Below are 13,974 nucleotides of genomic sequence, written 5' to 3' on the forward strand. Positions count from 1 at the left end.
TAAGTACCTACATGTGGTAGGAGGGAAAATTACTGTAGGTGTGAACGTGTTTGTTTGTCTGTGTGTGTCCCTGTGACAGACTGATGTCCTGTCCAGGGAGACTCCGGCTCACACACGCCTCACGCCCTTTGACTGTTGGGACAGGCTCCAGCCCCGTGGCCCTTGATTGGAGCAAGCAGGTATAGAAAATGAATGAATGAATAAATTGACCATACATGTCATGTTCCATTACGTGGAGTTATTATGCCCCGCCCACTTGAACAAAGTAGGGTCGTCTGTAAATCTGAACATAGATTCCTGCGCCCAAACTCATCAAACTTAACACACGGGTCGTCCCAGTCGGGATCAATCACCACAGCAGCAGTGACCTGTTTTGTATGTTAATTAGGTCACAGGGTCAGTGAGGAAAAAAAAAAAAAAAAAAAATCATATTCTGCAAAGTTTGTCCAAGGAACCCGCCAAGAACTGGTCGGTGTAGTTCTTAGTCCGCAGCACTTGGGGGCAGTAAAGCACTACTTCATTTCAAAATGAAAAGGGATGACGTCATGACGTTTTGAGCGTGCCTCCTCTGTCCGGACGTAAACAAAGGCCGAACTCTTCTGTCCGCTCACTTTATGCGCCAATAAAAGCGCCGCTCTTTGTCTACGTCATGGAGAACTCTTTAAGTTTGCGCGTGAGCGTGTTCACAGAACAGGGAGGCAGGAAGTACATGGAGGATATGACCGAGGTCATCGTGGAGCCTGAGCCCGAAAAAGACGAGCCGACTTGGGCTGATCCGGCCGCCGGGGGCCGGGGGCAGAGCCCGGAAGCAGAGCGCCCTCTGGCGGCCGAGCGCTCCGTGGCGTTCTTCGCCGTGTTCGACGGTCACGGAGGTCCCGAGGCCGCGCGCTTCGCGCGGGACTTCCTGTGGAACTTCATGAAGAAGCAGCGGGGCTTCTGGTCTCGCTGCGACCGGGAGGTGTGCGCCGCCGTCCGCAAAGGGTTCCGGGCCTGTCACCAGGCCATGTGGAAGAAACTCCGTAAGTCAGCCCGCCGCGGGACTTTATTTACCCTTTGTTACGTCATAGAACACGACTGTGACTGATTCTAAGCGCCTCTTCATTAATTAGTGCAAACATACCAGTTATTTTCTCTCCAAGTTCTGATTATCAGTAAGATACTGACGCTTACAAATATCCATAACAGGCTGTCAATCAAAGACCTGTGATGGACTGGCGCCCCCTACAGGGCACTCTTTTAAGTATATCTTCTACCCCTGTTTTTTGTTTTTTTGAAGGAATGTCCTCTGCAGTGGACAGCAGGATTGAGTGCTAATGTGCTGAGTAATTCTTTAGAATTAAAGCTGTTAAACTGTTGTGCCTTACCAGGGTTCTCAGCAGGATTTTTTTTTTTCTCAGCGTAATGAGATGGAAAAATCACCTTTTAAAGCCCAGGGTTCCGGGGATGCTTAGGCTTCCCCCCTGGAAGCGTTTGGATTATGGGCTTATAAAGGGCCTTCTTTGATAGTCTAAATAAATACACCAAAATCTGCAGTCCAGACAGAAGTAGAGAAAATCTGTGTTTCAATTTGTGAGGAAAGTGTGTCCAAAAATGCCACCAATTTGAGGTTGAAGCTGCAGAGGAGACCTTCATCTGGTTAAATGTGCTGAAAGTCCAGCTCACCTGTCGTCTCTGCAAACTCACACCTGCTGCTACATTTCTAAATAAAATAAAGGCTCTTCAAACAGCAACTATTTTATTATTTAAAAAATTTTTTTTTCCTTATTTTAACATTAAATGAAGGAATCATTAAATATGTCCATGAAGTCAAAGTTCAGTCAAAAAACATTTGCATGGGTAGAAGAATCTCTGCTCCTATTGGTCATGGAAAAGGCACATCATGAGGAACAGAAAAAAAACTGTGTTGTGAAACAGTGGATGACTTTCTTTTCTTGCCCACAATAACACAGACCATAGCCAAGTAGTGGCTTTAATCAGCAGACAAGTGAGTCACAATCGACATCTTTAAATGGGTTTGACCGAGGTTGATGGAAGGGGGAAAAAGATCATTTCTGTAGGTTGATTTTGGACCCGCTACAGATCCACAATCAGAAATGAGCTGATCAGAAATCAGCACAGAAATTCAAATTTTCCCGTTACATGCTCTTGGAAACAGCGTAACGGCCCAACTACAGCATAATTTTTTTCATGCAGCAGTGTAATGGGCCGTTACACTGTTATAATGCAGGTGAGAACCATGCTTACGGAGGACAGAAATGCGTTACTGGGTGTCATTAGGTGAAGCAACAGAAGAGCAATTGTCAAACATACATCTACTTATATAAGCAACAGGTTGATCATTGTTGGTGTCCCACAACAGCCTTTTCTCAAGGTTTTGGAAATGGAGCAATATCACCATCTGGTGGACATTTACTATTAATCCAGGTACAACAGAGTTTCACCAAGAGCTGTAGTTTTAAATACGTGATGAATTATTTAAATGAGTCACCCAGGAGGAATATCATTGCTTTTCCTGTTGTAAGTAGAAAACAAGCCACTCATCACCAATCAACTTGTCACGACTAACCACCTCCAAACGGGCAGGAAGCTATGTTATGTGACTATGCTAGCTGGGTAATCATTATTTTGAAAACATTTTTCTTGTAGGGGTGTAAACATGCATGTGTCTGTGCTACCACAAACATTGTGTAGCAATTTTCCTGTTTGGTGGAGACTCCTGAGTGTTTTTATCTTGCCCCATACAATTGCATTATAGCCTGTTAGCCTGTGATGGTGTTTATGTTCTAAATCTACACTGGGATGATTAAAGTAACCTTTGTCTGGAGTGAAAAGATGAACCAAAAACATCTAAAAATAGAGCCAAAGGTGGAAAAGTTTCAGAGTCCCTTTTAATAACTCTGGATTTCAGTAAGTTCAGCTGTTGGAACATGAATTTCACCAACCATAGCGGCATGGCGGCTCTCTGCTCAGCCTGTGTTGATTTTCATAAAGCATTTGATTCAGTTGATCGGACTGCTTTCTGGGACATCCTGAGAATTTGTGGGATCACCATGAAGTTAAGACCAGCTTTGAGGACTGAGTTAAGCCCCGTTCAAGCCCTGCGTAGAGTTGCATTGTGCTGCACATCTGACATCGAGGTGAATGTGAGGCATTATTGTAAAGCGCTTTGAGTGTCTGATGCAGAGTGAAAAGTGCTATATAAATGCAGTCCATTTACCATTTACGCAGGAATGGCTGCATAAGTTGCACACAGGAAAAAAAAGTTGTGTACAGGGGGAGAAGCTTGGCTCCATAACGCTGTTTTTACAGACTGCCTGGGCACGCAGATGGATTTGATGCAAGGAGTTAATAGACTTTATTTAACATGTCACAATCGTGAGAGAACCTGAGGTGAAGGTGGAGCTGCAGCCAGCGATCGCATGCGCGTGATCCGTCCGTGAGGAGTTAGTGGATGTGGAAGCTTAGCCCGCCGCTTCTTCCCCATGGTTTTGAAGCTTCACTGCCAGCAAAGTCCAGTGGGATAAATAAAATCTAGCAATGCCGGTATGTACTGGTTAAAAAAAATTTAAATGATTTTTCGCCCTGGCGTAGTGTTGTGTACAGTAGCAGAATGTTGTGTAGACTTGCGTGGAACCCTGCGGTTTGTTTATGAACCGGAGCTGCTCAAACATGTGGAGGTGGTTGTGCAGGCGATAGCCTACACAGCTAGCCAGAGTAGCTGTGTTCTAACACTTACCGACATGACCTCTCACATTCACCTCATCTTCTCTTCTTCACTGAGAACTGAAAAAACCTGCACTGTTCATGACTGCTTCGGTGATTGCAGCCGAAAACAAAACCGTATACCATTGTCCCGACAGAATTGATGCTGTTTGTGGGAAGAGACTAATCCCTGGGAGGAGTGTGGTAGTGTTGGCACAAACCATTCTGAGGATGGGGGTTTCAACGGATTTTAAAGTGGCACGTCCGCTAGGTGACGGCGAGTATGCTTTTAAGTTTGCCGAGCTGGGCTGAATGGTTTGTGCTGAAACTCCCACACTCCACCTGAGGGTTCTCTGCTGTGTTCGTGCTGGCTGTCCCCAGATGTGGTCAAATCCCGCGATATCACGTAGGGGTTGAAATAAGACTGCACTGCCCTATTAAGTAGTCCAGACCGAGTCTTCTTCTGACCTCATCTTCTTAATAAATGAGGTGAAAGGCTTCCAGATAGTTTCAAATGTGTCCACTTTGTCCTGTAACATGTATGTAATCCTTTCCAGTGGGAGAGTCGATGTTATTTGCCGTAGCCATTGGTCCAGTGTTGGTCTGTTTGTTTGGCATTAAGCAGGTGTAGAGCCGTTCATTCTTAGTGTAATTATGTTTCTCAGGGTCGAGGCCAAATAAAAACAACTTTGGGTCCACTACCACATGTTTGGAAACGATCTCTTCCCATCACATCGCTTATCTTTTCCGAAAACAGTATTTTTTTTTTTACAGTACTACATACAATGTGCCAGTGTTCCTGTGTGTTCTGTGCATTTTGAACACACGTCAGGTAGATCACCATTATATCTGTTCATGTCTGCTGGTGTTACACACACCTCCACCACCTTTTTAACTTGTATTAGTTGGAGGTGTGTGTTCATGGATCAGCACATGTGTTTTTCACCTGTCTTCCTCTGACAGATCTATTGATAAGTCGTCCTTCCAAGCTCTAAGTCTGTCCGTATCAACACGTGTTTTTTGGGACGGTAAGTTTGAGGTAAAAGCTAATGGACCAACTACTGTCCAACAGAAAAACAAAATGAAAACGGGCACATTTTTTCTAACTGGGTCCAGCTGAATGTGCAAAAGGTGAAGAGCAGAACGTTCAAAAGAACAAGATGCTTTCAGTCAGAGAAGCAGAAGAACTGGGTCTCTGCAGAGAAAGATCCTTTAGAACTCTGGCTGCAGCTCTTTGCAGATGGTGGTGTCTGTGAGGACGAGGACATGTCCGGGCAAGTCTGCTGGTGTTTTTTTTTTTTTTTTACAGTGGATCACTGTGTGTGAATGTCTGCATGGTTTCACTTTGTATCTGTTGTCAGCGTTTACTCAGTAACATCCCTCAAACATGAGAATCACACAAGAATATCTACAAAAAAAAACCCACATTTTTACTCATTTTTATTCAACCTTGAGGTTGATGTTGAACAGCAGAATCAGAATGTTTAGTCTTTCAGATGAGGCGTTTGGGTCCTGTTGGAAATGTGAACACTGACTGCACTTTGTCATTTAAAAAGAAACATTTTTGTTTTTGTGGGTGAACACTGACACACACACACACAGATTATATAGTTTGTAATCATGTTGAACTGAACAGAAGATGAGTTTGCGCCTCAGTTAATAATATCTTTTTGTTTTTTTAAGCTGAATGGCCTAAAACACTGATGGGTCTGCCCAGCACCTCAGGCACCACCGCCAGTGTGGTGTTCATCCGAGGAAACCGCATGTATGTGGCCCATGTCGGAGACTCTGCTGTGGTTCTCGGGGTCCAGGGTGACTCATCCGTGCCACTCATCAAGGCCGAGGAAGTCACGCAAGACCACAAACCAGAACTACCGAGGGAGAGAGAACGTATTGAAGGTCTGGGAGGGAGGTGAGCCTGACCCCACTTATTCTGCCAGATGTTGATGAAGCCTTTTCACGAGGCCACATGGCGGAATATTGTCAATCAGAGTCCAAACATTTACGAAAATCATCATCAGCGTCGGCAAAATAGTCACATGCTGCTAAATCCACAAAACCCTCGGCAGGTTAATGACCCACAAACTATAAGAGATGTAATTTATCTCCAGGTTTTCAGATTTCCAGTGGTCCCTCTGATCTAATCACGTCCACCAAACACTTTGACCAGGAAAAATCCGGTGTAAAACTTGTGCCAAATCACCGTGCAGATCCATCTCAGGGAGAAGCTGGAGGGACGTACTGTGCTGTAGAAGATTTCCATTTTTGTTCAGTTTTAGTAAAAATAATTAATGGAAAAAACATTCAACTTGTTTTTTTCCCCTTTTGTGATTTCTGATATTGTAATTCATTTAACTTCAAACTACAAACCTCCTCCTTTTTTTTAGTTCTTTCTGTTTATAGCCGTGAGTCCATGAGTGTGGTGTTTCCACGGAGGTGCAGAACGTGCAGGTCCAGTGAAAAATGAGCACATGTGTGATAAGAACCAGGCCCGTGACCTCAGGTCAAAATTCAGCTCAAGTTCAAGAACTGAACTGTAATTCAAGAGTAAATTCTTATTAAAATACTGTGGTTTCCCATCAGACACCTGAAATCCAGGCTGAAGTCTCCCAGAGGGTAACCCTGTTTCGTCTGCTCCTGATTTTGACAGTTTTTCCATTTTGGTCTACTCCCATTTTCTTGAGTAGACCAAATAAGAATAAATCCTCCCAGAGTCCACGTGTTTGTTGTTTTTTTTTTTTTTCTCTGAAGTTGCCCTGTGTTCCATTGGAGCCTGAAGCTGTGAAGTCGCCGTCTGTCTCTCCAGTCACAGCCACTGTAATGCCTTGAGCAGCGTGTTTCTTGTTTTCTGGTTTCCTTCTTGCACAGCTAACTAGGTTAAATCAAATCAAATCAATTTTATTTAGATAGCGCCAAATCACAACAAACAGTTGCCCCAAGGCGCTTTATATTGTAAGACAAAAGCCATACAATAATTACAGAAAAACCCCAACGGTCAAAACGACCCCCTGTGTGCAAGCACTTGGCAACAGTGGGAAGGAAAAAACTCCCTTTTAATAGGAAGAAACCTCCAGCAGAACCAGGCTCAGGGAGGGGCAGTCCTCTGCTGGGACTGGTTGGGGCTGAGGGAGAGAACCAGGAAAAAGACATGCTGTGGAGGGGAGCAGAGATCAATCACTAATGATTAAATGCAGAGTGGTGCATACAGAGCAAAAAGAGAAAGAAACGCTCAGTGCATCATGGGAACCCCCCAGCAGTCTAAGTCTATAGCAGCATAACTAAGGGATGGTTCAGGGTCACCTGATCCAGCCCTAACTATAAGCTTTAGCAAAAAGGAAAGTTTTAAGCCTAATCTTAAAAGTAGAGAGGGTGTCTGTCTCCCTGATCCGAATTGGGAGCTGGTTCCACAGGAGAGGAGCCTGAAAGCTGAAGGCTCTGCCTCCCATTCTACTCTTACAAACCCTAGGAACTACAAGTAAGCCTGCAGTCTGAGAGCGAAGCGCTCTATTGGGGTGATATGGTACTATGAGGTCCCTAAGATAAGATGGGACCTGATTATTCAAAACCTTATAAGTAAGAAGAAGAATTTTAAATTATATTCTAGAATTAACAGGAAGCCAATGAAGAGAGGCCAATATGGGTGAGATATGCTCTCTCCTTCTAGTCCCCGTCAGTACTCTAGCTGCAGCATTTTGAATTAACTGAAGGCTTTTCAGGGAACTTTTAGGACAACCTGATAATAATGAATTACAGTAGTCCAGCCTAGAGGAAATAAATGCATGAATTAGTTTTTCAGCATCACTCTGAGACAAGACCTTTCTAATTTTAGAGATATTGCGCAAATGCAAAAAAGCAGTCTTACATATTTGTTTAATATGCGCATTGAATGGCATATCCTGATCAAAAATGACTCCAAGATTTCTCACAGTATTACTAGAGGTCAGGGTAATGCCATCTAGAGTAAGGATCTGGTTAGACACCATGTTTCTAAGATTTGTGGAGCCAAGTACAATAACTTCAGTTTTATCTGAGTTTAAAAGCAGGAAATTAGAGGTCATCCATGTCTTTATGTTTGCAAGACAATCCTGCAGTTTAGCTAATTGGTCTGTGTCCTCTGGCTTCATGGATAGATAAAGCTGAGTATCATCTGCGTAACAATGAAAATTTAAGCAATGCTGTCTAATAATACTGCCTAAGGGAAGCATGTATAAAGTGAATAAAATTGGTCCTAGTACAGAACCTTGTGGAACTCCATAATTAACCTTAGTCTGTGAAGAAGATTCCCCATTTACATGAACAAATTGTAATCTATTAGATAAATATGATTCAAACCACCGCAGCGCAGTGCCTTTAATACCTATGGCATGCTCTAATCTCTGTAATAAAATTTTATGGTCAACAGTATCAAAAACAGCACTGAGGTCTAACAGAACAAGCACAGAGATGAGTCCACTGTCTGAGGCCATAAGAAGATCATTTGTAAGCTTCACTAATGCTGTTTCTGTACTAGGATGAATTCTAAACCCTGATTGAAACTCTTCAAAGAGACCATTCCTCTTAAGGTAAAAGTAAGGTTAAAGTATCAAAAACCTGCTAGTCTGTGCCGAACGTTCAGCTCTGTTACGCTGATACCTGAAGTAACAACTTGGTCAGCCTCTGAATATGTATGGACCAGACTGTGGGTTGTTTGCTTGGCTTGATGTGGTACTTGTGTTTTTTTTTCACCCCACAGTAGCTGATTATCCGTTGGATGGAATCACGAGTCTCCTGATGAGACATCGTTGAGCTGATGATGCATTCATGTCCCACTTGGTAAAAGTAAAACTCGATGCTCACATGATGGGTTAAAGTGGGTGACATGGAAATGGGTGGAGCTTTTCTTTTTCTTAATGTTAAACTAAATGTGGTTGCTATGGTTACTGGATGTTCTTCACACAACAGATTCCTCAGTTTGAATTTACTCAAAGTCACGTTGAAGCCGGGCCGGGGTCCCCACAGATGGACTCCATGTTGTGTAAGACCGCAAACATAGCTTGCACTTTTATGCAATGTGGGCGTTACAGTGGGTGTGGCTTAATGTTACAGTTGTAATGTTAGTGGCTCTCACAGACAGGGGGAGCCCTCCCTTTATCTAAAACTTGCACATGTGTGATGGAAGACGACGAAGAAGAGGAGGAAAACGTTGCCACGAACAGCGGGAGAAGAAGAAAACTAGAAGGGTGGAAATGAGAGTGGGGACTTTGAATGTTGGTAGTATGACTGGTAAAGGGAGAGAGCTGGCTGATATGATGGAGAGGAGAAAGGTAGACATATTGTGTGTGCAAGAGACCAAGTGGAAGGGAAGTAAGAGCAGGAGCATCGGCGGTGGGTACAAGTTTTTGTACCATGTTGAGGACAGGAAGAGAAATGGTGTTGGGGTCATTTTAAAGGAAGAATATGTTAAAAGTGTGTTGGAGGTTAAGCGAGTGTCTGACAGAGTGATGAGTGTGAAGTTGGAAATTGAAGGGGTGATGATGAATATCATCAGTGCATATGCCCCACAGGTAGGTTGTGAGATGAAGGAGAAAGAAGATTTCTAGAGTGTGTTAGATGAGGTGGTGGAGAGTGTGCCCAAGCATGAAAGAGTGGTGATAGGAGCAGACTTCAATGGGCATGTTGGTGAAGGGAACAGAGGTGATGAGGAAGTAATGGGTAGATATGGTATCAAGGATAGGAATGGGGAAGGACAGATGGTAGTTGATTTTGCAAAAAGGATGGAAATGGCTGTGGTGAACATCTACTTTAAGAAAAGGGAGGAGCACAGGGTAACATATGAGTGGAGGAAGGTGCACACAGGTGGACTACATTCTTTATAGGAGATGCAAGCTAAAAGAAATCACAGACTGTAAGGTGGTAGCAGGAGAGAGTGTCACAGCATAGGATGGTTGTTTGTAGGATGACTTTAGAGGTAAAGAAGAAGAAGAGAGTGAGAGCTCAACAAAGGATCAGATGGTGGAAGCTGAAGGAGGAAGACTGTTGTGTGAAATTTAGCGAGCAGGTGAGAGAAGCACTAGTTGGAGGGGAAGCAATTTTGGACAACTGGAAAAGTACTGCAGATGTGGTGAGGGAGACAGCTAGGACAGTACTGGGTATGACATCTGGACAGTGGAAAGAAGACAAGGAGACTTGATAGTGGAATGAAGAGGTCCAGGAAAGCATAAGGAGAAAGAGGTTGGTGAAAAAGTTTTGGGATAGTCAGAGAGATGAAGAAAGTAGACAGGAGTACAAGGAGATGCGGCGTAAGGCGAAAAGAGACGCGGCAAAAGTGAAGGAAAAGGCATATTGCGAGCTGTACAAGAAGTTGAATGGTAAAGAAGGAGAAAAGGACTTGTACCGACTGGCCAGACAAAGGGACAGAGCTGGAAAGGATGTGCAGCAGGTTAGGGTGGTAAAAGATGCACATGGTAATGTGCTGACAAGTGAGGAGTGTGTGCTGAGAAGGTGGAGGGAATATTTTGAAGAGTTGATGAATAAACAAAATGAGCGAGAGAAAAGGCTGGATGATGTGGTGAGAGTAAATCAGGAAGTAAAAGAGATTAGCAAGGAAGAAAGGGCTGCTATGAAGAGGATGAAGAGTGGAAAGGCAGTTGGTCCAGATGACATTCCAGTGGAGGCATGGAAATGTCTAGGAGAGATGGCAGTAGAGTTTCTAACCAGATTGTTTAATAAAATCTTGGAAAGTGAGAGGATGCCTGAGGAGTGGAGACAAAGTGTGCTGGTTCCTATTTTCAAGAACAAGGGTGATGTGCAGAGCTGCAGTAACTACAGAGGCATAACGTTGATCAGCCACAGCATGAAGTTATGGGAAAGAGTAGTAGAAGCTAGGCTAAAAAAACAGGTGAAGATCTGTTAGCAGCAATATGGTTTCATGCAGAGAAAGAGCACTACAGATGCAATGATTGCTCTGAGAATACTGTTGAAGTACAGAGAAGGACAGAAAGTTACATTGTGTGTTTGTGGACTTAGAAAAAGCTTATGACAGGGTGCCAAGAGAAGAGCTGTGGTATTGTATGAGGATGTCTGGAGTGGCAGAGAAGTATATTAGGGTAGTGCAGGACATGTACAAGAATAGTGTGACAGTGGTGAGATGCGCAGTCGGAATGACAGACTCATTCAAGGTGGAGGTGGGATTACACCAAGGATCAGCTCTGAGTCCTTTCTTGTTTGCAGTGGTGATGGACAGGTTGACGGATGAGATCAGACAAGAGTCCCCCTGGACTGTGATGTTTGCAGATGACATTGTGATCTGTAGTGAGAGTAGAGAGCAAGTTGAGTCTAGTCTGGAGAGGTGGAGGTATGCTTTGGAGAGAAGGGGAATGAAAGTCAGTACAACTAAGACTGAGTCCATGTGTGTGAATAAGAGGGAGCCCAGTGGAATAGTGCAGTTACAAGGAGTAGAAGTGGTGAAAGTAGATGAGTTTAAATATTTGGGGTCAACTGTTCAAAGTAATGGAGAGTGTGGTAGAGAGGTGAAGAAGAGAGTGCAGGCAGGGTGGAGTGGGTGGAGAAAGGTGGCAGGCGTGATTTGTGACCGAAGAATATCATTAAGAGTGAAGGGGAAAGTTTACAAAACAGTAGTGAGACCAGCTATGTTGGACGATTTAGAGACGGTGGCACTAACAAAAAGACAGGAGGCAGAGCTGAAGATGTTGAGATTCTCTTTGGGAGTGACGAGAATGGACAAGATTAGGAATGAACATGTCAGAGGGACAGCTCAGGTGGGACGGTTTGGAGACAAAGTCAGAGAGGCGAGATTGAGATGGTTTGGAAACAATTGATCTGCTGTGGCGCCCCCTAACGGGAACAACCGAAAGACACAGAAGAAGAATATTCCTTTTTTTTTTTTAACTAAAATAAATATATAAGGCATGATCCATAAAATGGCTGAGATTATTCATATAGTCCAGTTACAGCATCTCTGGTCAGATTCCTCATCTTTACATTGAAATAAACAATTGATTCCATCCACATTTTTGTAATTTAGATCCACCAATTTAGATTCATCATGCACCCCCCGAGGTACTGAACTGGCATATTTTTCAAATACTATATGTAAAATACCACCAGGCCTCCTTTTCACTCTCTAATCCCTAGAATACTGAATTGAGTCCCTTCCCATTAGTTAATGGAACAATAAGGAAACAATGGTAGATTTTCCATTCTAATCTTTTGGAAGGATATGTCTTATTATATATCTCCCTCAGTACCAGTATGAATCAGCACAAACCTTCACTCACTTGGTGGTATAATCCCCTGAGATTTCATTCATTATTTTGCTGTACCAAAATAATGTTAACAACCTCCTTTTAAGCATCTCCAATAATTTTGAAATCATACTAATTTAATTTAATTAGCTTATAATGCGCCAAATCACAGCAAAAGCCCTCTCAAGGTGCCTTACATAAAACAAGTCAACATAAAATTGAATAAATAATTAAAAATGAATAAAAAATTCAAATACATAAAACAGAAGTAAAAGAATAAAACAAATAAAAATAAAAACTATCCATTAGAAAGAGAATAAAAATAGGTTTTGAGTCTTGACCTAAAAATGTCCACAGACTCAGACTGCCTCACGGTCGCAGGAAGACTGTTCCACAGGGTGGGTGCAGGATACGAAAAGGCTCTGTGACCTGCTGACTTCTTCTTCACCCTGGGAACACAGAGAAGTCCCACATCCTGTGACCGCAAAGCCTGGGCCGGCACATAGAGTTCCACCAGATCACCCAGATAAGATGGCGCCAGTCCATGAACAACCTTATAAGTCAATAGCAAAACCTTAAAATCTGCTCTCACAGAGACAGGGAGCCAGTGCAAGGATACCAAAATGGGTGTGATATGTTCAGACCTTCTGCTACGTGTCAGAAGTCTGGTGGCAGTGTTCTGAACCAGCTGAAGAACCCTAATGCTGGACTGTGGTAACCCTGAAAACAGAACATTACAATAATCTAGTCTAGAAGAAACAAAAGCATGAATCAGGGTCTCAGCATCAGCCATGGACAGGATGGGGCAGATCCTCACTATATTTCTCAGATGGAAAAAAAGCAAGTCCTAGTAACATCCCTGATGTGGAGGTCAAAAGACAACATGGGATCAAAAATTACCCCAAGGTTCCTCATTTTGTCCGTATGATGTATGACACACGAACCCAGGCTGAGCGCCAGCTGGTCAAACTGATGCCGATGTCTCGCTGGACCAAGAAGCATCATTTCAGTCTTATCAAAGTTTAAAAGTAGGAAGTTACTAGACATCCAACTTCTCACTGATAGAAGACAGTCCTCCAGGGATTTTATGGGAGTGAGATTTCCCACAGTTATCGGCATGTACAACTGAGTATCATCAGCATAACAATGAAAGGCAATCCCAAAACTCCGCAGTATACGCCCAAGGGGTGCCACATACAGGGAGAAAAGCAAGGGGCCTAAAACAGATCCCTGTGGAACCCCAAATCTCATGTCAGCAAGGTCAGAGGTAGTGCCATTATACAAGACACATTGAGAACGACTGGACAGATATGACGTCAACCAGGCAAGAGCACTTCCAGTAATCCCAAAAAAATTCTCCAACCTGTTGAGCAAAATATGATGATCTATGGTATCAAATGCAGCACTGAGATCTAACAACACCAAAACCGTAGTGGTGTCTGAGTCCATTGCTCGCAGAAGATCATTCACTACTTTAGTGGGCGCTGTCTCTGTGGAGTGATATTTCCTAAAAGCAGACTGCAGCGGCTCAAAAAGATCATTCTCAGTAAGGTGGTCTACGAGCTGCCGTGAAACCACCTTTTGTAAAATTTTGGAACAGAATGATAGATTTGATATCGGCCTGTAATTTTTCGATACACTAGGGTCAAGATTAGATTTCTTAAGTAATGGTTTAATCACTGCTGATTTAAAACATTTCGGAACAGATTCAGAGGTTAATGACAGATTAATAATTTCCAGCACAGTCGGCCCAAGAGTGGACCACAGGTCCTTAAACAATTTTGTTGGTATGGGATCAAATAAACAGGTTGTGCTTTTTGTAGACGCCACAAGTTTCGTCAGCACGCCCAGTGAAATACTATTAAATTCTGTCAATCTAGGTAACACCTCAATGGTAGCGCCCAGTGGCTGGGCCGAGGCGTGCTATGATATGCGCAGCCTAATATCTTCTATTTTTTTCTCAAAATAATCCAAGAAATCCTGTGCTGAAAAGGGAGAATGACTAACAGGTGGCTGCCCATGAATAAGA

At 43.3% G+C, this 13,974-nt stretch overlaps 1 protein-coding gene across 1 annotated transcript in view; it reads left to right on the top strand.

Moving 5' to 3' along the window:
* The first annotated feature begins 573 nt into the window (after positions 1-573).
* LOC117509355 (protein phosphatase 1D-like) overlaps positions 574-13,974 on the top strand; it is a 46,115-nt gene continuing 32,714 nt past the window's right edge. Inside the window, 2 exon segments of the mRNA XM_034169025.1 lie at positions 574-1,019; positions 5,386-5,614. Of these exon segments, the coding sequence (XP_034024916.1) occupies positions 650-1,019; positions 5,386-5,614 (599 nt within the window). The 5' untranslated portion in view covers positions 574-649.

Source organism: Thalassophryne amazonica, chromosome 4, assembly GCF_902500255.1.
Source record: "Thalassophryne amazonica chromosome 4, fThaAma1.1, whole genome shotgun sequence".
NCBI classification, from domain to species: Eukaryota; Metazoa; Chordata; class Actinopteri; order Batrachoidiformes; family Batrachoididae; genus Thalassophryne; species Thalassophryne amazonica.